Here is a 25,475-nt window from a genome sequence, read left to right as displayed (position 1 = left end):
CGTTTCTTCGTCGTAATCTGCCCGTTTCTTTCATCTCGCAATGGTGAACACATGCCAAGACTTATTCTTGATGATTCCTCCCCCGAAATGCAACTAAAACCCTGAAATGCATAAACACTAGAAAAACGCATCAAATACACAAAATACTTGATTTCAAAACACCAATTTAAGCCATTTTAAGACGTTCTAAGTGGTATAAAATGCCACTTATCAGATACTACAGAAGGTTCGTAAAGGATTTCTCAAAAATCGCTACGCCGCTGACCAAGTTGACAAGGAAGAATCATAATTTCGAATGGAATGCGTAATGTGAAGGAAGCTTTCAAGAGTTAAAACAGAAATTGGTTATCGCGCCAGTATTAGTACTACCCGACGACAAAGGAGATTTTGTGATATATAGCGACGCTTCGCATAAAGGACTAGGTTGTGTGCTAATGCAATATAATAAGTTGATTGCATATACATCACGGCAGCTTAAACCTCATGAATTGAAATACCCAACCCATGATCTGGAATTGGCAGCCATAATGTTCGCACTCAAGATATGGAGACATTACCTGTACGGGGAGAAGTGTGAAATCTATACGGATCATAAAAGCCTGGAGTATATATTCACCCAGAAGGAACTCAACATGAGACAACGGAGATGGTTGGAGCTAATCAAGGATTACGACTGTTCGATACATTACCATCCAAGAAAGGCGAATGTAGTAGCCGATTCCTTGAGTAGGAAGGAAAGGTTGAATACGATAACCATACCAAGGGAATTATGGCAAAAGATAAAGAAATGCCAAGAAGAAGTGATGAGTCAAGAGAATAATCGACTGACGGGGGAGAAGATATGTATGAAAAAGGATGAGCAAGGAATATTAAAATTTGCATCAAGGATTTGGATCCCTCAAGCAACTGAATTGAAGAATGAGGTACTACAGGAAGCACGCAACTCAAAATTTTTGATTAATCCGGGGAGCACGAAGATGTACCAAGATTTGAAAAAGAAATTTTGGTGGCCAAACATAAAAAGAGAAATTGCAGAATGGGTCTCCAAGTTACACTTGTCAAAGAGTAAAAGCGGAACATCAAAGACCGAACGGATTGATTCAGCCATTGAAGATTCCTAAGTGGAAATGGGAAAATATCGCCATGGACTTCATAGTAGGTTTGCCTCGAACAAAATCCTGATACGATGTCATATGGGTTATAGTTGATCGCCTTATGAAATCGACACACTTCTTACCCATCAATGAGAAGACTTCATTGGATAGGTTGGTTCATATGTACGTGTAGTAAATTGTGTTACGACACGGCGTACCGGTATCGATAGTTTCAGGAGATCCACGATTCAATTCGAGATTTTGGAAACAGTTTCAGGAAAATTTGGGCACAAAGCTAAATATGAGCACCGCATATCATCCTCAGACGGACGGTTAAAGTGAGCAAACTATACAGATAATTGAAGACATGTTGCGCAGCTGTGCAATCGATTTCGCAGGAAGTTGGGATGATCACCTACCACTCTAGTATCGGAATGCCTCCATATGAAGCTTTATATGAAAGAAAATACAGATCTCCGAGAAATTGGGACGAGGTAGGAGAAGGAAAAGTTCTCGGCCCTGAATTAGTTCAGCAAATGAAGGAAACAATTGCCTTAATTCGGAAGAAACTAATTGCTGCTCAAGACAGACAAAGGAAGTACGCCGATCCTGCCCGAAAGGATATGAGTATTCAAGAGGGTGAAGCTGTATTGCTGAAAGTTTCACCATGGAAGGGTTTGACTCGATTAGGGAAAAAGGAGAAATTGGCATCGCGTTATATTGGTCCTTTTGAAATCTTAAATCGGGTAGGAAAAGTAGCCTATGAGTTGGCTCTACCGCCTCAATATCAACATGTTTATAATGTATTCCACGTCTCTTTGCTTAACAAGTATAATCCGAATGTCAATCATGTGATAGAGTATGAGCCGATAGAAATTCAGAAAGATTTGTCAAATGTGGAACAACCTGTCAAAATACTCGACTGGCAAGAAAAGAGACTTAGAAATAAAATAGTGAAGGTTGTTAAAGTTTTGTGGAGAAATCCCAAGGTTGAGAAATCGATATGGGAATTAGAGTCAGAAATGCAAGTCCGGTATCCTCACCTATTTCCTTAGATTTCGAGAACATAATCCTTTAAGGGGGAGAGGATGTCATAACCGGTATTCTATTTATCTTTTAATTGATATATATGTGTATATTAAGTGAGTTAAATAAAAAAATTTGTGAATATGTGTTTGTGTGATTAGAACTATGCTAAATAATTGTGTGATATTATTTGGAAATTTTAGAAAATAAGAATTGTATTATTTGCTATTTATGAAGGTTATAAAATGTATTTTATTATCCAAGAAAAAACATTTTTAAAATTATTTTTATTAATAAATTTTGAAATTGATCTTATTAAATTCCTAAAATTCTAAACTATTTTATGGTGTCACTATTGTAATTTATAGATTTATGGTTTTATTCATAAAATGATTTTTTTGTATTTAATTAGATTAATAATTATGTGATTACCCAATTGCCCTTGCATGCATTTTTACCCTTAATACAAAGTGAGGACATTCATGTCATTATCCACCCCACTAACTCTTTTCTACCTAATCAAATGACCACTATAGCCTTGCATGCATCTTGTGCTAGTTAAGAGAGAAGGTCAAGAAAGTAATTATCCACTCCACTACCCATTACATAACAAATGAAATGATCAAACATGTGATCATTTTTCCACTTGCACACTCCAGCCTCACTCTCTTTTCCTCCCCCATCTCTCCCTCTCTCGGCCGAACACACACACACACACACACACACACTACTTCTTCTTTTTCATTTCCAAATACCAAGAATTCTAGTGTAATTTCACTCTCTCAATCTTTTTAAACCCATTCCATACATATTTGTGTAGAGATTTTCATGCTTGTTAAATGGTTTGGTGTTGCATATAAGAGGTAAGTACAAAAATCAAGTGAAAGACCTTAGTTCTTATGAACTTAAGCTCCAAACTAAGAGTTAAATTAGACAAAGTGTTGTGAAGGGAAAGACATGGGAGTTCCACTCACATGCAAGTTCCATTCCTCTCTCTTCCATTCGGCATTGACTCAAAAGGAACCAAATGGAGTGGTTGTTTGTATCCTTATTTTCTCTTTGTTGCTATGTGCTTAAATCATGATTTTTTGAGATATTACCTTAGTTTCAACCTTTGCATGTTATATATTTCTATAAATATGATCATGATAAGGTTGCATGTTAGTTTTATGGAATAAAATCTAAGTGCTAGTAAGATATCTTGGAGTATAAGTCAAGATCAAAGTTACATGCCATGATTTGTGAGATATTGAGATTTGAATTGATTTGCATGTGATGATAAGTGTTTTATTATGACAATGTATAGTATGTACAATTGTTTAATGAGTATATTCAGTTGGTATTGTGTTTGCATGTTGTTATATATATTCGTTTTGTGGATAATTACTCGAAAATGTGATTTAGTGTTAGTCTTGCTATGTTGTTTATATCATTTGGTCATGGTGCATTAGGATATGAATGATCTCCACCACGTGTTAGTCGGTTATATGAGAGTAATAGGACAATAATTATGCTTGGTTAAAGATTGGGTTCATGGTTTATAAGTGGGAGTTAAGGTGGAAGGGTTTGTATAAGGTTTGTCTTTTCCAGAAATTTGTACTAGTTTGTAGGAGAATTTTGAATGTGCATTTGTTGGGCATTTGGAGGCCCAAGCCATCAGAAGTTAGGAATTGACCTATAGTTGATCCCAGAAGCTTTTAATGTAAGAAACCAACCCATTTAGTTAGGTGCACAAGTCGAATCATGACTTCTGGTCAGAACAGAGACAGTTTGAGTGAAGAGCACTTTTAAGCTTAGAAAGTGATGTCATTGGTATGCCCTCATTAATACTTGTTTAGCTTTGATACTAGGGAGTTTGTGGGAGGTTTTTCAAGCCATATTTAGAAGGTTTAGAGTTAAAACCAAGAGCCTAAAGTGAGTTCAGATCAGGGCAGTTTGAGTGTCACTAGGACGGGGGAGAGCCATCTTTGAGAGTAGGCCCAAGGAGGCCTAGGTTGGGCCTTGGTGTCATTACAAGTGCAAAAGATAGATTTAGGACCTGAGATTCCATTGTAGTAGTTTGAGTGTCAAACTTTGAGTGGAAGGGGGATCATTGTCACTTAGTACCATTCGATGTCACCTAAGAGTTGCACTTAGGAACACTTTGTCCTTGCACTTAGATTTTGTGTTCTTAGAGGTGAGTCCTGAGTTGACCATTGAGTCTGATTATTAGTAAGAGGTAAGTAGAAGGTTAGGCCATAGGTGTGGCTAACTGAAATGGGGTTTGGCTAGTAAAGGCACTTCAAATTTGGAGAGCTAGTTGGGTTACACTAGACTAGTTAAGCACTTCGAGTCATTTATATTGGTTGAGTGAGATCATTCAATACCCAATAGTGCACCATTATCTCAATGTTGTATATTATGTGATTAAATGTGTTATGTTATAACGCCCTCCAGACCCGGGGTATAAGTCTGGGGGTTACTAGTTAATCACCAAACATATACAATCTGATTAACAAATAATAAAGAAATGAAATTAAACCCCTTTAACACTAACCAGGATCTTTTTAGGTTGAAGTATGAAAACAAGAACCACTAACTACTTTTATTATAAACCAACATTCAAAGTCTCACAAACTCTCTTTATTACAAACCATTGTCTATTTCATTTTTTTACTAAGTTCAGCTTTTATTCAAACACACACACTATCTATCAACACTCCACCTGTTCGGGCAACTCAAAGCTTTCTTCCTGGATTGGGATCAACACCTTGGGTATGAGAGGATCCCGAGGCTTGACCCGCTTCTTTACCACTCGAGCCCTGATTGGTTTCATATTCCTTCTTAACTAAAAATAATAAGGTGAATAACAACAAAAAGGGTGAGCCAAAAATTGCTCAACAAGTCCACAAAGTATACAAAGTGTTAAAGTATTTTAAATGAATCCGTCATCCCGGGTATATCTGCAAAGATATAACCCCACGAGAATCGAAAGAAGGCCATTACTAGCGAGTACAAATGAGCTAAACTGGACACAAGTTCGCATCAATATTCTGCTGATCAGTCAGAATATAATGAAGATCTATATCTCACTATATAGATCCAGTCGGGTACCCAGGCACTACGGCCCACGTCGAGGCACCAGTCATCCCGGTCCTCAGGATTAAGACACACTCAATCCCAAAAATATCATTATCCAGTCCATCGCTTAGCAACCGGAACAATCGGTATGCTTTGATATATTCCAAACACTAGAATATATCAATCTCCATGTATCCCCAATGGAACATGAATCAAGAATCCCAAGAAGCGGAGAAATCAAGAATCGAAATGAAATATGAACAAAGGAATATCAAGTGTATATCAGTGCATAAGAGTAAGAATCAAAAGAGTGCAATTGTGATAAGCAATTGAATCAATATCACTATTCTGAAAGTAGAATAGGGGAAAAACTTGCCTTCTGCGCGACTCACTGCAATTAGGTCACTTTCGTCTATCACTTTGGACTAATACCGACTCAACTTGCCTGGCTGACTTAGCTTCTATTGGCAAAACAGACTGGTTAAGTCACGTCGTATCTCAATTGTATCTTGAATTGACTTCACACCGCTCCTAACATCTACCCATGCGCTTATAACTAACTCAGGTATTACTTTTAGCAATTAAGACTCAATTAACCACGTAATACACATAAGCACATAATCATTTTTATGGTCAAAATAATTTTTAAAACCAAAATCGACTCGCTGATCGCTCAACTGATCGTTATCTGACTCGTTTCCCATTTTTCCGGAATTTTTCGGACTCGTCTCGGCACATATCTCGACTGATAATCAAACAGATAACAAAATCAACAAATTTTTAGAAGAAATTAAGCTTTGATATTATTTTTAATGAAAAGAATTCATTTTTATGAGTCAACAGGCTTTCGTTTCACGCGAATCGGACTAACGGTTTAATTATTATCAATTAAATACTGATAATTCCATTTATTATTCATTATAAATAATTATTACTATTTTTTAAAACTCAAAAATAATTTTTAAATCATTATTTAAGAAAAATCAGAATTAAAAATGATTTTTCCATAATTTTTGGAATTAAAATGAATTTATTATGATTTATTGAAAATTATTTGATTAACTATCAAAATAATTAATCATATTTAAATAATTAATAAATAATAAATAAATAATAAATAATTAAGAAAATAATTCAATCTGATTTTTAGAAAATAATTCAGAATTATTTGTAATATAAATCAATTAATTAAATAATTAATTAATTAATTTACAAAATAAATAAAACTGATTTTATAATTAAAATAAAAATAAAAGTAAAACAAATTACAGAAACATTTGTCAGGAACCAGAATCTGACAGAAACGGATCAAAACCGGGTCAACCACACGGGTCAACTAGGTCACCATCCGGGTTGCCAAGAACACCACCAGATTTTTCCCAGAATCCGGTGAGTTCCCGGAGTCCGGCCAACTCCGATCAGCCTCAAATCAACACCGTTTGGTGCTGTTTTTGAGTGCTTTTCATTGCAAATCAACACAACAATCTAACCACGGCCAAAACATACCAAAAACATCTCAGAATCACAATCTCCGGTCAAAATCGACATAAACTCCCAAAATATCATCTTTTGATTCTTTAAACCAAACTTAACGTTCTATAGTACAAATTAAAGCTAAGAACATATACAATCAAAGCCCTAACATTACAAGAACCAAATATTCACAGAAGTCATCGAGTTGTGTTTTGAAAATTCGATATGAACCCTAGAAATTGTGAATAACTATCCAGGCATCGTTTGTTCAATTAAACACCATGAATCGACTGTAAATCATCTAACAAAGCTATATCAATCATCAAAACATCAAAATAACCCTGAAATCAAAAATTCCTAATTCGAGCATAAATCCTAGAAATCGAAAATCAAAAACTACGCATTAAAACGTGAAATTGATGCTAAAAACAGAAAGAACAGATCAAAACCTTTAATTTGGATACTTGAATTGCTTGATTTGGTGCTATAATCAGATCAAAATCATGGTTTAATTCTTCGACCCGAACCTGTTCTTCCCGACCCGATTTCAGAGAATTTTGCAGATTTTAATTGTTAATTATGATTAATTAAATAAAAATTAGGCTATTTATAGTAGTAAAAATAATACTCCTAAATAAAATTAAGGGGCTAATTATACATTTAATAAAAATATTTGGCCCTAATTTTTATAATTTTTGAGTATTAAAATTTAATTTATAAATATTTTATATATGCAATATATATGCCAAAAATTCCCAAAAATTGTGAATAATGCAAAGAAATAATATAAATGAAAGTCCTAAAATTTTATAAAAATAAAAATGTGATTTTTGTGGGGTTTTTGACACCCAATGGGGCCCAGAAAAGTCATTTTTCGTAAAACGAGAAAATTTATAAAATATATCTAGATGTTCAGAATAATGCGATTGTAAAAGCCGTTTGATGAAAAATAACGGCCATTATTTTATTTGAAATACTGGCTTTAAAGTCATTGTTTGGGTCGTAAAACGTTTAAAATGGAAACGATGAATGCAAAATAAAATCACGGGAAAATACCTTAAAAATACAGAAATGACACGGAATACACATAACACATCACAGTTTGGGTTTAACAGATAATCACACATAAATGACATATTAATACACATATTTTATTATGATTATGATATAATATAAATGTAAATTTCCCAGTCGTTACATCCTTCCCCCATAAAAGGATTCTGTCCTCAGAATCTTCTATGAAAACAAATGAGGGTATTTCTCTAATATTTCGCTTTCAAGTTCCCAGGTTGATTCTTCAACCATAGGATTTCTCCACAACACTCGCACTAAATATACAGACTTATTTCTCAACACTTTCTCTTGCCGATCTAAAATTCTTACCGGCTGTTCTACAAAAGACAAATCAGGTTGGATTTCTATCGGCTCATATTTTATTACATGCCTAGAATCAGGATTATATCGCTTAAGCATTAACACGTGAAACACATTGTGAATATGCTGCATATGAGGCGGTAAAGCTAATTCGTATGCAACTTTTCCCAATTTCTTCAAAATTTCAAATGGTCCGACATATCGTGGTTTCAATTTACCCTTATTTCCAAATCTGGTCAATCCTTTCCATGGCGATATTTTGAGTAGTACGTTTTCTCCTTCCTGATAGTCCATATCTTTCCTGGCTTGATCTGCATATTTGCGTTGCCTGTTTTGCGCTGCATCGAGTCGTTTTCGAATGAGTTCAATCTTTTCTTTCGTCTGTTGAATTAATTCTGGACCTAAAATTTTACGTTCTCCAACTTCATCCCAATGTATTGGTGATCTGTATTTTCTCCCGTATAGTGCTTCATACGGTGGCATTCCAATGCTGGCGTGATAGCTGTTATTATAAGAAAATTCTACTAGAGGTAAATGCTCATCCCAACTGCCTTCAAAATCGATCGCACAAACTCGTAACATGTCTTCAATCATTTGGATAGTTCTTTCACTTTGTCCATCGGTTTACGGATGATAAGCGGTACTCATGTTCAATTTAGTTCCAAGGCATTCTTGAAATTGTCTCCAAAATCTTGAGTTGAAACGAGGATCTCGATCAGACACGATAGATATTGGAACTCCATGTCGCATCACAATTTCCTTGAGATATATGTGCACTAGCTTGTCGAGTGAAAATCTTTCGTTAATTGGTAGAAAATATGCTGACTTTGTGAGTCTGTCAATGATTACCCATATCGCATCATGATTTGCCTTTGTCCTTGGTAGTCCTACCACAAAATCCATCGCTAAATGTTCCCATTTCCATTATGGAATGTCTAACGGTTGTAATAATCCGCTCGGACGTTGATGTTCCGCTTTAACTCGCTGGCATGTGTAGCATTTACTCACCCATTCTGCTATTTCCTTTTTCATGTTCGGCCACCAAAAGTTTTCTTTCAGATCGCGATACATTTTTGTGCTTCCTGGATGTATGGAATACTTTGAACTGTGCACATCTCGCATTAGTTCTTTTTTTAATTCTGCCACATTAGGGATCCAGATTCTCGACGCAAAACATAAAATTCCTTCATTATCTCTCTGAGTTGTGATCTCTTCTCCCGTCAGTTCGTCATCTTGACTCATCACTTCATCTTGACAGCGGCGAATCTTCTCTAACAACTCCGGTTGGAAAGTCATAGTGTAGATAGCTTCTGCAGATTCATTGGGAGTACGAATCTCAATTTCCAATTTGTCGAATTCCTTGGCCAATTCTTCACATGCAGTTAACCGATTCAATCTTTCTTTCCTGCTCAGCGCATCTGCTACAATATTTGCTTTCCCTGGATGATAGCTGATCGTGACATCGTAATCTTTTATCAATTCCAGTTATCGACTTTGTCGCATGTTCAGTTCCTTTTGCGTAAAGATATATTTCAGACTTTTATGATCTGTGTAGATTTCACATTTTTCACCGTAGAGATAATGTCTCCAAAGCTTCAATGCAAATACGATCGCTGCCAATTCCAAATCATGGGTGGGATGTAACGACCGAGGAATTACGCTTGTATTATATTATAATAATAATAAATTATGTGTATTATTATGTGATTAAATGTGTTAAGTCGTTGAACCCTGACTGCTATGTGTTATGTGTTGGTTGTTTTGATCCGAATGTGTTTTGGATATTTATTGAATGTTTTATCGCAAGTTATATATCTTATATCAAAACCCGTACAGCTCAAACAGTGTTTTAAAAGCCCGTATTTCAAATAAAATTATTGGTCCTATTTTACCAAAAATGCCCTATACCATATCGCTATTTTGAACCCCTAGACGTTTTACAAATTTACCCTTTTCGCGAAAAATGACTTTTCCGGACCCCTTTGGGTACCAAAAACCCCACAAAATCACATTTTTATTTTTATATGATCATGAAATTATCATATATCATTTTTCTTTGTATTTTTGTAATATTCACAATTTTTGGGAATTTTTAGCATTTATTTTGTATTTATTGGATATTTAAAAATTCAATATTAATACCCAAAAATTATAAAAATTGGGGCCAAATATTTTTATTAGATGTAGAATTAGACCCTTAATTTTATTTAGGGGTATTATTTTCATTAGTATAAATACCTGTTTTATTATTAATTATTCATTAATTAATTGTTAAAAAAATCAGAAAATAAAAAATTAGAAAGTGTGGGTGAAGTTTGTGTTCTTGAAGAAGGGAGAAGATCAAACTGTGATTTTGAGAGATTTACTAATCCACTGAAAATGTTCGAGTAACCAATACAATCCTTGTGAAGAGACGAATCTATTGATACTAATATCAACAACTGAGGTTTGTTTAATCTCAAAATCGATTTTTATGTTCTTGGCATGAATTTCGGTTTTTTGATTTTGAAGAATCATTTGATTGTTTGGTTGATGTAGTTAGTTTTGTTGTAGTCCTAGGAGTAATCAGGTATTTTTATTTTGATTTTACAACCCCTAAATCGATGTGCTGAGTTCATGAGTTTTAGTGTTTTTGATTTTGTTTTCGTTAGATTTTTAAATGTTTTTGATTGATATGAACTGTTGGGAATGATTATAGAAGTCTGTAGCTTTGTTTTGGCATAAGAATCATGAAGTTTGGTGTACGATTGTGGTAAATCGTCGTTTGGCCGGGAAAACGCCGCCGGCGGGCCGTCGATTGGCCGGAGAGGATGGAAGAAGGATGACGGGACGACGGTGGTGCGTTAGGGATGTTGCTGTAGTCACGGGGGATTGAATGACACCAAAACCGGGGAAAGGGGATGGCCTGAAGGCTCGATACGAGCTCGCCGTTGAATCGCCGGATTTCGGCCGGAAGCACTCGCCGGCGTCTGGTTTCTGGGCAGCGGCCGGTTTGTTCTTCCCGACCCGATTGGGTTGGGGACGACCCGGTTCCAACCCGGAAATCGACCCGGGTTAAATCCTCTAATTCCCAAACCTAATTCCTGTGTTGTGTTTCTGAATTATAATTAATTATTTATATTTTATAAAATCAAAAATCAGATTTTTATAATTCTATAAATCTAATAAAAAAAAATTAAAATTAGATTTAAATTCTGAAAATTTGTATTAATAATTTCTAAATTATTTTATTAGTTTAGAAATTCGAAATTAGTTATTAATTAATTATTTAATTATTTATCTAATTATTTATTAGTTATCTAATTAATTAATAATTAGGTAATTAATTAATAATTAGGTAATTAATTAATAAATAAGGATTAAATAATATGATTAATAATCCGATAACTAGTTAATATTATGAGTAACTCGTATTTATGCGAGTAGGGATTCGATAATTAGAATTATTATTCGAGCGATAGTTATTCGAAGAATATCATAATAATTATTCGTATTGTATAATTAAACATCGATAATTAATTCACGAATCGTATAGGTTACAATAATAATGTAATGGTTCGATAATAAGGCAAGAATCGCGAGTAGCTCATAGTTATACGAGTAATTAATCGTTAAGTGATTTATAATCCAAGTAATTTGTAGTTATTCGGTAAATAACGTATCAGTTAATTGTATCGATTGATTATTTGTAAATAATCGATCTGATCGGGTAAGCGTTAATAATTAGTAAATTAGTGTAGTAAATTGTAATTAATCCTAATAATTAGGGATTAATTATTTTAAAATGCAATAATTATTAAATAATTATCTAAAAATATAATTAAGGATTATTTAATTATAATTAATTATTTATAATTAGTTATTAATTAATTAAATCTTGTTTAATTCATAATAATTAAACCGTTAGTCCGATTTGAGCAAAACGAAGACCCCTAGACTCAAAAAAATGAGACGAATCCAATAAAAATAATTGTGAGTCATAAATTCTCCCGGAAGAGAGTGATCTTGTGATAATTAATAGTTCGTAGGCCCTAATAGGGGTATAACTGAGTTGAATAAATCCCGAAAAATTATAATAAAATCAGATATGACTAGTAATGCAGGTATAAGCCCAGAATTGATTCTAAAAATAATTATAAATCTAGAAATTAATTATGTGCTTTACGTGCTACGTGCTTTATGTGATTATGTGAATAGATGTGCTGTATAAATGTTTGTATATATATATGTGAGTCAGATAGAAACGCATGGGTAGACTGATAAGGTTGCGTGATATCAATTCAAGATACACGTATGTAGTAAATTATCTAAACACCTATCTTTCCATGATTTGTTCAGTGTTAGCAAGGCAGAGCAAGCTAGGGTCAGAAGGAAGTAAGTTAAACCAGGTTAAGTACGCGCAAGGCAAGTTTTTCCCCTATTCTAAATTCAGAATAGTGATTTATATTTCTTTTCCATCATATCGATTCTCTTTGATAGTCATTGTTCATATACACTGTTACCCATTTATTATCACTTGCTCCATTTCATTTAAATTCTTGATTTACCCAATTTATTGAATTCCCTGTTCATATTTCAATTCCTTTACCCTTGTTACATATAGTCTGGTATATCCTGGTGTTGGGATATATCAATAGCATTCCGATTATTCCGGATGCTAAGCCTTGGACTGGATGGTTACTTTACGGACTGGGTTTTACCCAGACCATTATTTAATAGGCCATAGTTGCCTGAGTACTCCTAATGTTGGTTGGGTCTATGCAGTTGGGTATAGATCCGCACTATATTCTGACTGATCAGCAGGTTATAGTGCATATGTTGGTTCTTGTTCCAGTCTTGTTCATTTGGCATTCGCCAGTGTTGGCAAATTATTATCATATACAGATATAGATGGTTGTTCAAACCAGCAGCTTATTGGTTCATTTATTTCTCTCTCTTTATAATATATATATATATTGTTGCAGGCTTGTTGAGCAATTTTGGCTCATTTCTTTTATTGTCACTCCTATTGTTTTACAGTTGAGGTAGAGAATGAAACCCATCAGGACCCGCATAGTCAAGAAGCGAGTCAAGCAGCGGGACCCTCTTATACCAAGAGTGTTCCTTCCTATTCCCGAAGAGAGTTTTGAAGTGCCAGATCAGGTGTAGCAGGATAAGTAGTAATGTTGGGTTGAATAAAAGTTTTGTGTAGTTTGAATAAAAGATTGTGTAGTGAAACTGTAGATAGAATAAAGTTTTGTAACAAAGGGAGTTCTTGAGACAGGTTTTATTTAGTTGGGTTTGTAATAAAGTGTAGTGCATGATTCTTGTTTTCAAACTCAACCCTTAAAAGATCCTGAGTAGTGATAGTTCGGGGTAATTATTATATTTATATTCCGCTTGTGCAGGTATAGTTGGTAATTGTTGTTAATAATGCCCCAAATCTATACCCCGGATTTGGAGGGTGTTATAGTTGGCATCGGAGCTTAGGTTTGACCTTTGAAAACAAGAACGTTAGGGCTAAGATAAGATAGGAAAATGAGATAGGATGAGATTAAGAGTGTTAGGATTGTTTGTCTATGTGATTAGAAGTTATGAGTTTAGGATTGTGATTTGATTGTTTTGTGTTATTATTTTTATCTATATTAGATGGCTTCTTTATCATCATCTACGGAGAGGACCGAGACAGATCCAGTGGATGCACAGGTAGTAGCCCCAGTGTTAGAGCAGATCTTACCTCCATTGCCACCTGAGCCAGCACCAGAGATACCACTTCCCCCGGAGGTACCAGGTTTTGCAGATTATTTTCCATACGTTGAGCCAGAAATACCAGATATTCCACCATTAGAGTTTCCGATGTTTGATATTCCTGATATGGTTGATCTTCCGCAGTGGGAGGATTTAGAGCCTCAGATTCCCATGCCACCAGTCGAGATTCCAGAGCTGCCACATATGGAGCCAGAGGCAGAGCCGCCAGTGTATGCGCCTATGGAGCAGCCTGTCTTATTTCCTGCCCCATTAGCCATTTATGCACCTGTTCCAGGAGTTTATCAGTTTCCTCAACCGGAGTTTATAGATGAGATCGTGGTAGATGGACCATTACCTTCTCGAGGTTCCAGCACTGATCTTCATGAGCATCATACAGTGACTTACCAGCGCTTTCAGGCAGAGAGGGAGGAGAGGATTAGATGGCAGAACCAGTGTAGAGAGATCCTTGGATTGTATGAGACGCAGACAGATGGTCCTGTCAGAGCCTTACGACCGGATTATATGCTGAGAGAGAGACTACATCATATTCACCGGGTTAGTTCGCAGCAGCTTACTGATTTGAGACAGCAGGATCTTAGTGCGGAGACAGCATATCGCAGAGCATTGGGACTTACCGAGGCTGTGCTAGAGGCAGTGCAGGAGGAGTTGAGCCATGTACCACCAGGATTTTGAGATTAGCAGATCGATGAGTGCTGTATTATGTATATTTTGTAGATAGAGGCAGTATAGTATTGTATGAGTGTAGCTACTGACTCTGACTGGTAGTAGTAGCAGTACGACTGTTATATCATAGGTTTTTGTATCAAGCACTGACACCTGTAGCTGGTGTTCAACCTATATATATATGAGATAATCTTTAGCACGTTTTCTTTATTTTATTTCCAGTCATTTAAGCATTTACATTTATTTCAGTACCATTGCATATTTACAAATATAGTTTTATTCACGATCATGTTGTAAAAAAAAAAAAATTTGTTTTATCTATTCAGTTATTTAATAAGTTATTTTATTTTCTTGAATCGACTGTTTTAATATATGTTTAATATACTGTTATTAAATAAGATCCATTATTTATTTACCAGAAAAATGGCACCTAAGAGAAAAGCGCAGCCTGACTCATCGAATGGAAACACCGAGGGCCAAAACAATAATAAACAGATGGATCAGATGTTTAATCTCATGCAACAGCAGATGTTGATGATGCAACAACAAATGCAGCAGCAGCAACAGCAGTTCCAGCAACAGATGTTACAGCAAGCCGCTCATCCAGGACATCAAATACCACCAGTAGCACCTACGACTACTTTCAAGCAATTTCAGTCGGTGAAGCCACCGGAATTTGTGAGTTCCACAGATCCTACAAAAGCGAGAGCTTGGCTGAAAGAGATGGAAAAGGCTTTTTCGTTGGTAAAGGTTGAGGAAGAGCAGAAGACAGATTTCGCTAGCTATTTTCTAAAAGGCGAAGCTAATTACTGGTGGGAATCAAAGAAAGCTTTGGAAGAAGGTGTGGTGACCTGGAACAGATTCACTGATCTTTTCTTGGAAAAATATTTTCCTAGTTTTATGAAGAACCAGATGGAGATCAAGTTCCTGGAGCTGAAACAAGACAACTTATCGGTTGCGGATTATGAAACCAAGTTTACTGAATTGGCAAGGTTTGTTCCAGAGCAGGTGGATACGGACGAGAAGCGGGCCAAGAGATTTCAGCAAGGACTAAAACCATGGATTCGTAGCAGGGTAGCTGTGTTTGAATTGACAACTTATATGGCTGTTGTTCAGAAGGCTATGATTATTGAAGGAGAAAGCGAAGCAGCTCAGAAAGAGAAAGGACCAGGAAATTTTCAGAATCGTTTCAACAAAAGGCCGGGATTTCAAGCTCGGGGAAAAGTAAATTTCAAAAGGCCAGAGCAGAACAATCAGAGGATGGGAAATCGACTTCCAGCCCCAATTCAGCAGAGACTTATCCGACCGCTTATACCAGATTGCAGAACGTGTGGTAGAAAGCATACAGGAGTTTGCAACAAGCTAAATGTTACGTGTTTCAAGTGCAAGCAAAGGGGACACTATTCTGGAGAATGTCCAATGGGAAAGGCATAAGTTACTCGTTTCCAATGTGGGAGAAAAGGACATATCGCCAAAGACTGCAGAGGAATTGCAATGGCTGCCAGTATTCCAAGAATTTTAGCATTACCTCCACCTCCACTACCACAGCAAAATCAGCCCAGAGCAAGGACTTTCAACATGTCAATGAAGGAAGCGGTACAGAGTCCAAATGTGGTTGCAGGTACACTCCCTGTAAATTCCGTAAATGCTTTGGTATCGATTGATTCAGGAGCTACTAGATCTTTTATTTCTGAAGCTTTTATCTCTAAGATAGATTATGAGATTCAGTGGTTGGATGAAGTGTTAGTCATAAAATTAGCGAATAATGATCAGGTTGCAGTAGATCGAGTATGTCCGAGCTGTGATATTGAGATAGGGAGATGTCATTTTTCAGTTGATTTGATACCTTTTAGGTTAGGGGAGTTTGATATTATTTTAGGAATGGATTGGCTGTCTAGTAATAATGGTCAAATTGATTGTGCGAATAAGAGAGTGAAATTGCAAACTGAAGAAAATGAAACGGTAATATTTAAAGGTGAGAAGCAAAAGCAGAAATTCCTATCAATAATGTAGACGAGAAGATTGCTACGTCAAGGATGTCAAGCTTATTTAGCCTATGTACGGGATGTTGAAAAGGGAAATTTGAAGATTGAAGATATTCCTGTAGTTTGTGAATTTCTTGATGTTTTTCCAGACGAATTACCAGGACTTCCACCAGATCGAGAAATCGAATTCACTATTGACTTGACGCCAGGGACTGAACCAATTTCGAAAACTCCATATCGAATGGCACCTGTTGAAATGAGGGAATTAGCAAAGCAGTTGCAAGAACTTCTTGACAAAGGAATTATAAGGCCAAGTGTATCCCCATGGGGTGCGCCAGTATTGTTCGTGAAAAAGAAGGATGGTAGTATGCGACTGTGTATTGATTATCGTGAGCTGAACAAGTTAACTATCAAGAATAAATATCCTTTACCTCGCATTGATGATTTATTTGATCAACTAAAAGGAGCCGCATGGTTTTCGAAAATCGACCTACGATCAGGCTATCATCAGTTAAAGATCAAGGCTGAAGATATTCCAAAGACAGCGTTTAGAACAAGGTACGGACACTATGAATTTCTTGTAATGGCTTTTGGATTGACGAATGCACCTGCAGCGTTTATGGATTTGATGAATCGAATATTCAAGAAGTATTTGGATAAGTTTATCATTATATTTATTGATGACATTTTGATCTATTCAAAGACGGAAGAAGAGCATGCAGCGCATTTAAGAACGACATTGGAGATATTACGGAAGGAGCAGCTTTATGCAAAATTTTCCAAATGCGAATTTTGGTTGAAAGAAGTGCAGTTTCTAGGGCACATCATCAGCAGAAAAGGCATTCAAGTTGATCCAGCAAAGATTGAAGCTGTGTTGAATTGGGAAAGACCAAAGACGCCGACAGAGGTTCGAAGTTTCTTAGGTTTGGCAGGATATTATCGAAGATTTGTCAAAGATTTTGCGAAGATAGCAACACCGCTGACCAAGTTAACTCGACAAAGTAAAAAGTTCGAATGGAATAGTAAGTGTGAAGAAAGTTTTCAAGAGTTGAAGAATTGGTTGGTGACGGCACCAGTATTAGTACTGCCAGACGAGCAAGGAAATTTTGTTATTTACAGTGACGCTTCATATCATGGTTTAGGATGTGTGTTGATGCAACATGGTAACGTCATTGCATATGCGTCGAGACAACTTAAACCTCATGAGCAGAAATATCCTACGCATGATCTGGAATTGGCAGCAATTGTATTTGCATTGAAGCTTTGGAGACATTATCTGTACGGTGAAAAATGTGAAATCTACACGGATCATAAAAGTCTGAAGTATATCTTCACGCAAAAGGAACTAAACATGCGACAACGTCGATGGCTGGAATTGATTAAAGATTACGATGTTACAATCAGTTATCATCCAGGAAAAGCAAATGTTGTAGCAGATGCGCTAAGCAGAAAAGAAAGATTGAATCAGTTAACTTCATGCGAAGAATTGGCCAAGGAATTCGACAAATTGGAAATCGAAATTCGTATTCCCAATGAATCTGCAGAAACTATCTACGCTATGACTTTCCAACCAGAATTGCTGGAAAAGATTCGCCGTTGTCAAGAAGAAGTGATGAGTCAAGACGATAACTTAACAGGAGAAGAGATTACAACTCAGAAAGATAATGAAGGAATTTTACGTTTTGCGTCAAGAATCTGGATCCCTAACGTGGCAGAATTAAAAGAAGAAATTATGCGAGATGCGCACAATTCGAAGTATTCCATACATCCAGGAAGCACGAAAATGTATCGCGATTTGAAGGAAAACTTTTGGTGGCCGAATATGAAGAAGGAGATAGCAGAATGGGTGAGTAAATGCTACACATGCCAGCGAGTTAAAGCAGAACACCAACGTCCGAGTGGGTTATTGCAACCATTAGACATTCCAGAATGGAAATGGGAACATCTAGCGATGGATTTTGTGGTAGTACTACCGAGGACTAGGGCAAATCATGATGCGATATGGGTAATCATTGATAGACTTACGAAGTCGGCACATTTTCTACCAATTAATGAAAGATTTTCGCTCGACAAATTAGTGCACATGTATCTCAAAGAAATTGTGATGCGTCATGGAGTACCAGTATCAATTGTATCGGATCGAGATCCTCGTTTCAATTCAAGATTTTGGAGATAATTCCAAGAATGTCTAGGAACGAAGTTAAATATGAGTACAGCTTATCATCCGCAAACTGACGGCCAAAGTGAAAGGACAATTCAAACGATTGAAGACATGCTACGAGTTTGTGCGATCGATTTTGAAGGCAGTTGGGATGAACATTTACCCCTAGTGGAATTTTCTTATAATAATAGCTATCATGCCAGTATTGGAATGCCACCGTATGAAGCATTATATGGGAGGAAATGCAGATCACCCGTGCATTGGGATGAAGTTGGAGAACGTAAGATTTTGGGTCCAGAATTAATTCAGCAGACAAAAGAAAAGATTGATCTTATTCGAAAACGAATCGAGGCAGCACAAAACAGACAAAGCAGATATGCAGACCAAGCCAGGAAGGATATGGACTATCAGGAGGGAGAACATGTATTGCTAAAAGTCTCACCATGGAAGGGACTAACTAGGTTTGGCAACAAGGGCAAATTGAAACCTCGCTATGTTGGACCATTTGAAATTCTGAAGAAAGTTGGAAAAGTGGCATACGAGTTAGCTTTACCACCCCATATGCAGCATGTTCATAACGTATTTCATGTATCTATGCTTAAGAAATATAACCCTGATATAAGACATGTAATAGAGTATGAGCCAATAGAACTTCAGGCAGATTTATCATATGTAGAGCAGCCGATAAGAATTCTAGATAGACAAGAAAGGGTATTAAGAAATAAGTCTGTGTCATTAGTGAGAGTTTTATGGAAAAACCCAGTGGTTGAAGAATCAACCTGGGAGCTTGAAAGTGAAATGCTAGAAAAGTATCCTCAGTTATTTGCATAATTAGATTCTGAGGACAGAATCCTGTTAAGGGGGGGAGAATGTAACGACCGAGGAATTACGCTTGTATTATATTATAATAATAATAAATTATGTGTATTATTATGTGATTAAATGTGTTAAGTCGTTGAACCCTGACTGCTATGTGTTATGTGTTGGTTGTTTTGATCCGAATGTGTTTTGGATATTTATTGAATGTTTTATCGCAAGTTATATATCTTATATCAAAACCCGTACAGCTCAAACAGTGTTTTAAAAGCCCGTATTTCAAATAAAATTATTGGTCCTATTTTACCAAAAATGCCCTATACCATATCGCTATTTTGAACCCCTAGACGTTTTAGAAATTTACCCTTTTCGCGAAAAATGACTTTTCCGGACCCCTTTGGGTACCAAAAACCCCACAAAAATCACATTTTTATTTTTATATGATCATGAAATTATCATATATCATTTTTCTTTGTATTTTTGTAATATTCACAATTTTTGGGAATTTTTAGCATTTATTTTGTATTTATTGGATATTTAAAAATTCAATATTAATACCCAAAAATTATAAAAATTGGGGCCAAATATTTTTATTAGATGTAGAATTAGACCCTTAATTTTATTTAGGGGTATTATTTTCATTAGTATAAATACCTGTTTTATTATTAATTATTCATTAATTAATTGTTAAAAAAATCAGAAAATAAAAAATTAGAAAGTGTGGGTGAAGTTTGTGTTCTTGAAGAAGGGAGAAGATCAAACTGTGATTTTGAGAGATTTACTAATCCACTGAAAACGTTCGAGTAACCAATACAATCCTTGTGAAGAGACGAATCTATTGATACTAATATCAACAACTGAGGTTTGTTTAATCTCAAAATCGATTTTTATGTTCTTGGCATGAATTTCAGTTTTTGATTTTGAAGAATCATTTGATTGTTTGGTTGATGTAGTTAGTTTTGTTGTAGTCCTAGGAGTAATCAGGTATTTTTATTTTGATTTTACAACCCCTAAATCGATGTGCTGAGTTCATGAGTTTTAGTGTTTTTGATTTTGTTTTCGTTAGATTTTTAAATGTTTTTGATTGATATGAACTGTTGGGAATGATTATAGAAGTCTGTAGCTTTGTTTTGGCATAAGAATCATGAAGTTTGGTGTACGATTGTGGTAAATCGTCGTTTGTCCGGGAAAACGCCGCCGGCGGGCCGTCGATTGGCCGGAGAGGATGGAAGAAGGATGACGGGACGGCGGTGGTGCGTTAGGGATGTTGCTGTAGTCACGGGGGATTGAATGACACCAAAACCGGGGAAAGGGGATGGCCTGAAGGCTCGATACGAGCTCGCCGTTGAATCGCCGGATTTCGGCCGGAAGCACTCGCCGGCGTCTGGTTTCTGGGCAGCGGCCGGTTTGTTCTTCCCGACCCGATTGGGTTGGGGACGACCCGGTTCCAACCCGGAAATCGACTCGGGTTTGATCCTCTAATTCCCAAACCTAATTCCTGTGTTGTGTTTCTGAATTATAATTAATTATTTATATTTTATAAAATCAAAAATCAGATTTTTATAATTATATAAATCTAATAAAAAAAATTAAAATTAGATTTAAATTCTGAAAATTTGTATTAATAATTTCTAAATTATTTTATTAGTTTAGAAATTCGAAATTAGTTATTAATTAATTATTTAATTATTTATCTAATTATTTATTAGTTATCTAATTAATTAATAATTAGGTAATTAATTAATAATTAGGTAATTAATTAATAAATAAGGATTAAATAATATGATTAATAATCCGTTAACTAGTTAATATTATGAGTAACTCGTATTTATGCGAGTAGGGATTCGATAATTAGAATTATTATTCTAGCGATAGTTATTCGAAGAATATCGTAATAATTATTCGTATTGTATAATTAAACATCGATAATTAATTCACGAATCGTATAGGTTACAATAATAATATAATGGTTCGATAATAAGGCAAGAATCGCGAGTAGCTCATAGTTATACGAGTAATTAATCGTTAAGTGATTTATAATCCAAGTAATTTGTAGTTATTCGGTAAATAACGTATCAGTTAATTGTATCGATTGATTATTTGTAAATAATCGATCTGATCGGGTAAGCGTTAATAATTAGTAAATTAGTGTAGTAAATTGTAATTAATCCTAATAATTAGGGATTAATTATTTTAAAATGCAATAATTATTAAATAATTATCTAAAAATATAATTAAGGATTATTTAATTATAATTAATTATTTATAATTAGTTATTAATTAATTAAATCTTGTTTAATTCATAATAATTAAACCGTTAGTCCGATTTGAGCAAAACGAAGACCCCTAGACTCAGAAAAATGAGACGAATCCAATAAAAATAATTGTGAGTCATAAATTCTCCCGGAAGAGAGTGATCTTGTGATAATTAATAGTTCGTAGGCCCTAATAGGGGTATAACTGAGTTGAATAAATCCCGAAAAATTATAATAAAATCAGATATGACTAGTAATGCAGGTATAAGCCCAGAATTGATTCTAAAAATAATTATAAATCTAGAAATTAATTATGTGCTTTACGTGCTACGTGCTTTATGTGATTATGTGAATAGATGTGCTGTATAAATGTATGTATATATATATATATATGCGAGTCAGATAGAAACGCATGGGTAGACTGATAAGGTTGCGTGATATCAATTCAAGATACACGTATGTAGTAAATTATCTAAACACCTATCTTTCCATGATTTGTTCAGTGTTAGCAAGGCAGAGCAAGCTAGGGTCAGAAGGCAGTAAGTTAAACCAGGTTAAGTACGCATAAGGCAAGTTTTTCCCCTATTCTAAATTCAGAATAGTGATTTATATTTCTTTTCCATCATATCAATTCTCTTTGATAGTCATTGTTCATATACACTGTTACCCATTTATTATCACTTGCTCCATTTCATTTAAATTCTTGATTTACCCAATTTATTGAATTCCCTGTTCATATTTCAATTCCTTTACCCTTGTTACATATAGTCTGGTATATCCTGGTGTTGGGATATATCAATAGCATTCCGATTATTCCGGATGCTAAGCCTTGGACTGGATGGTTACTTTACGGACTGGGTTTTACCCAGACCATTATTTAATAGGCCATAGTTGCCTGAGTACTCCTAATGTTGGTTGGGTCTATGCCGTTGGGTATAGATCCGCACTATATTCTGACTGATCAGCAGGTTATAGTGCATATGTTGGTTCTTGTTCCAGTCTTGTTCATTTGGCATTCGCCAGTGTTGGCAAATTATTATCATATACAGATACAGATGGTTGTTCAAACCAGCAGCTTATTGGTTCATTTATTTCTCTCTCTTTATAATATATATATATTGTTGCAGGCTTGTTGAGCAATTTTGGCTCATTTCTTTTATTGTCACTCCTATTGTTTTACAGTTAAGGTAGAGAATGAAACCCATCAGGACCCGCATAGTCAAGAAGCGAGTCAAGCAGCGGGACCCTCTTATACCAAGAGTGTTCCTTCCTATTCCCGAAGAGAGTTTTGAAGTGCCAGATCAGGTGTAGCAGGATAAGTAGTAATGTTGGGTTGAATAAAAGTTTTGTGTAGTTTGAATAAAAGATTGTGTAGTGAAACTGTAGATAGAATAAAGTTTTGTAACAAAGGGAGTTCTTGAGACAGGTTTTATTTAGTTGGGTTTGTAATAAAGTGTAGTGCATGATTCTTGTTTTCAAACTCAACCCTTAAAAGATCCTGAGTAGTGATAGTTCGGGGTAATTATTATATTTATATTCCGCTTGTGCAGGTATAGTTGGTAATTGTTGTTAATAATGCCCCAAATCTATACCCCGGATTTGGAGGGTGTTATATGGGATATTTCTGCTCATGAAGTTTGAGTTGTCTCGAAGCATATGCGATGACGTTACCGTGTTGCATCAGTACACATCCTAGCCCGCGATACGAAGCGTCGCTGTAAATGACGAAATTTCCTTGCTCGTCTGGCAATACAAGTACTGGTGCAGTTACTAACCGATTTTTCAACTCTTGGAAACTCTCTTCGCACTTATCATTCCATTCAAACTTTTCACTCTTTCGAGTTAACTTGGTCAGCGGCGTTGCTATCTTCGCAAAATCTTTGACAAACCTTCGATAATATCCTGCCAATCCCAAGAAACTTCGAACTTCAGTCGGCGTCTTTGGTCTTTCCCAATTTAACACAGCTTCAATATTTGCTGGATCAACTTGGATGCCTTTTCTACTGATGATATGCCCTAGAAATTGTACTTCCCTTAACCAGAATTCATATTTCAAAAATTTCGCGTATAGTTGCTCTTTCCTCAGAATTTCCAAAGCTATCCTCAAGTGTTCCACATGCTCTTCTTCCGTCTTGGAATAAATCAAGATGTCATCAATGAATACAATCACCAATTTATCCAAATATTTCTTGAATACTCTGTTCATCAAATCCATGAATGCTGCTGGTGCGTTTGTCAGACCGAATGCCATTACCAAAAACTCGTAATGCCCATATCTCCTACGAAACGCAGTCTTTGGAATATCTTCAGCTTTAATCTTCAATTGATGATAGCCTGTTCGCAAATCTATCTTTGAAAACCATGCTGCTCCTTTTAGCTGATCGAACAAATCGTCGATTCTCGGTAAGGGATACTTGTTCTTGATAGTGAGTTTATTCAATTCCCTATAGTCGATGCATAATCGCATGCTGCCATCCTTCTTCTTTACGAACAACACCGGTGCACCCCATGGGGATACACTAGGTCGTATGATGCCTCGGTCTAGAAGATCTTGCAGTTGCGTTGACAATTCCTTCATTTCGACTGGAGCCATCCGATATGGAGCTTTTGAAACTGGTTCTGTTCCTGGTGCTAGATCAATCGTGAACTCGATTTCTCGATTTGGCGGTAACCCTGGAAGCTTATCTGGAAAGACGTCTGGAAATTCGCATACAACAGGAATGTCTTCTATTCTAGGACTTCCTTTTTCAGTATCTAACACGTAAGCTATGTACGCCTCACATCCTTGTCGAAGCAATCATTTAGTCTGTATCATGGTAAGAAATTTCTTCCGCTATTTTTCGCCTTTGAATATTACCGTTGCATTTTCCGCAATTCGTAATTTAACTTTCTTATTCGCGCAATCTATCTGAGCATTATGACAAGCTAACCAATCCATTCCCAAAATGACATCAAATTCTCCTAGCTTAAAAGGAATCAAGTCTACAGAAAAATGATGTCCGGCTATTTCTATATCACACGCAGGACATACTCGATCTACCGGAACTTGGTCGTCATTCGCTAATTTTATAATTAACGTCTCGCCCAACCATTCGATTTCACAAGGCAACTTATCAAGAAATTCCTCAGAAATAAATGAACGAGTAGCTCCAAAATCAATTAATACTTTTGAACTTACGGTATTCACCAAAAGCGTACCTGCAATCATACTTGGACTCTGCATCGCTTCTTTCATTGTCATGTTAAAAGTTCTTGCTTTGGCTTGATTAGGCGGCGGCGGAGGTAATGCCAACACTCTTGAAATACTGGCTGCCATAGCTGGTCCTTTGCAATTTCTGGCGATATGTCCTTTCTTTCCACACTGGAAACAAGTCATTTCCGTTGTTCTACCTGTTGGACATTCGTTAGAATAATGCCCTTTCTGCTTAAACCGGTAACACGTTACATCCCTTTTAATACATACACCCGTATGCTTTCGATTACATGTCTTGCAGTACGGTACTGGAACTCTGACCATTCCCTCCTAACTGGAGGTTTGGAAACGATTACCTGCCTTCTGTGAACCTTGTCCTATCCTTTTAAAATTCAAATTTTCCCGGGCTTGAAATCCCGGCTTTCTGCTGGCGCGATCTTGGAAACTTCCATGTCCTTTGTCATGCTGAGATCTTTCACTTTCCCCTTCTATAATCAAAGCTTTCTGAACTACGGCAGTATACGTTGTCAATTCGAAAACTGCAACTTGGCCACGAATCCATGGTCGTAACCCTTCTTGAAACCTTTGAACTAGCTTCTCTTCAGTGTCAACCTGTTCTGGAACAAA

General features: G+C 36.0%; 1 protein-coding gene across 1 annotated transcript; it reads left to right on the top strand.

The window, feature by feature from the left end:
• Positions 1-1,528: 1,528 nt before the first annotated feature.
• LOC141718502 (uncharacterized) lies at positions 1,529-2,149 on the top strand. The gene has a single exon (XM_074520885.1). It carries the CDS (start codon positions 1,529-1,531, stop codon positions 2,147-2,149), a length of 621 nt encoding a protein of 206 aa, XP_074376986.1.
• Positions 2,150-25,475: the final 23,326 nt, after the last annotated feature.

This window comes from Apium graveolens, chromosome 4, assembly GCF_009905375.1.
Source record: "Apium graveolens cultivar Ventura chromosome 4, ASM990537v1, whole genome shotgun sequence".
NCBI classification, from domain to species: Eukaryota; Viridiplantae; Streptophyta; class Magnoliopsida; order Apiales; family Apiaceae; genus Apium; species Apium graveolens.
This window is presented reverse-complemented; position numbering and strand designations above follow the sequence as displayed.

Coding starts and splice junctions, on each gene's coding strand:
- LOC141718502 (XM_074520885.1), top strand. CDS start 1,529: ATGCCTCCATATGAAGCTTTATATGAAAGAAAATACAGATCTCCGAGA.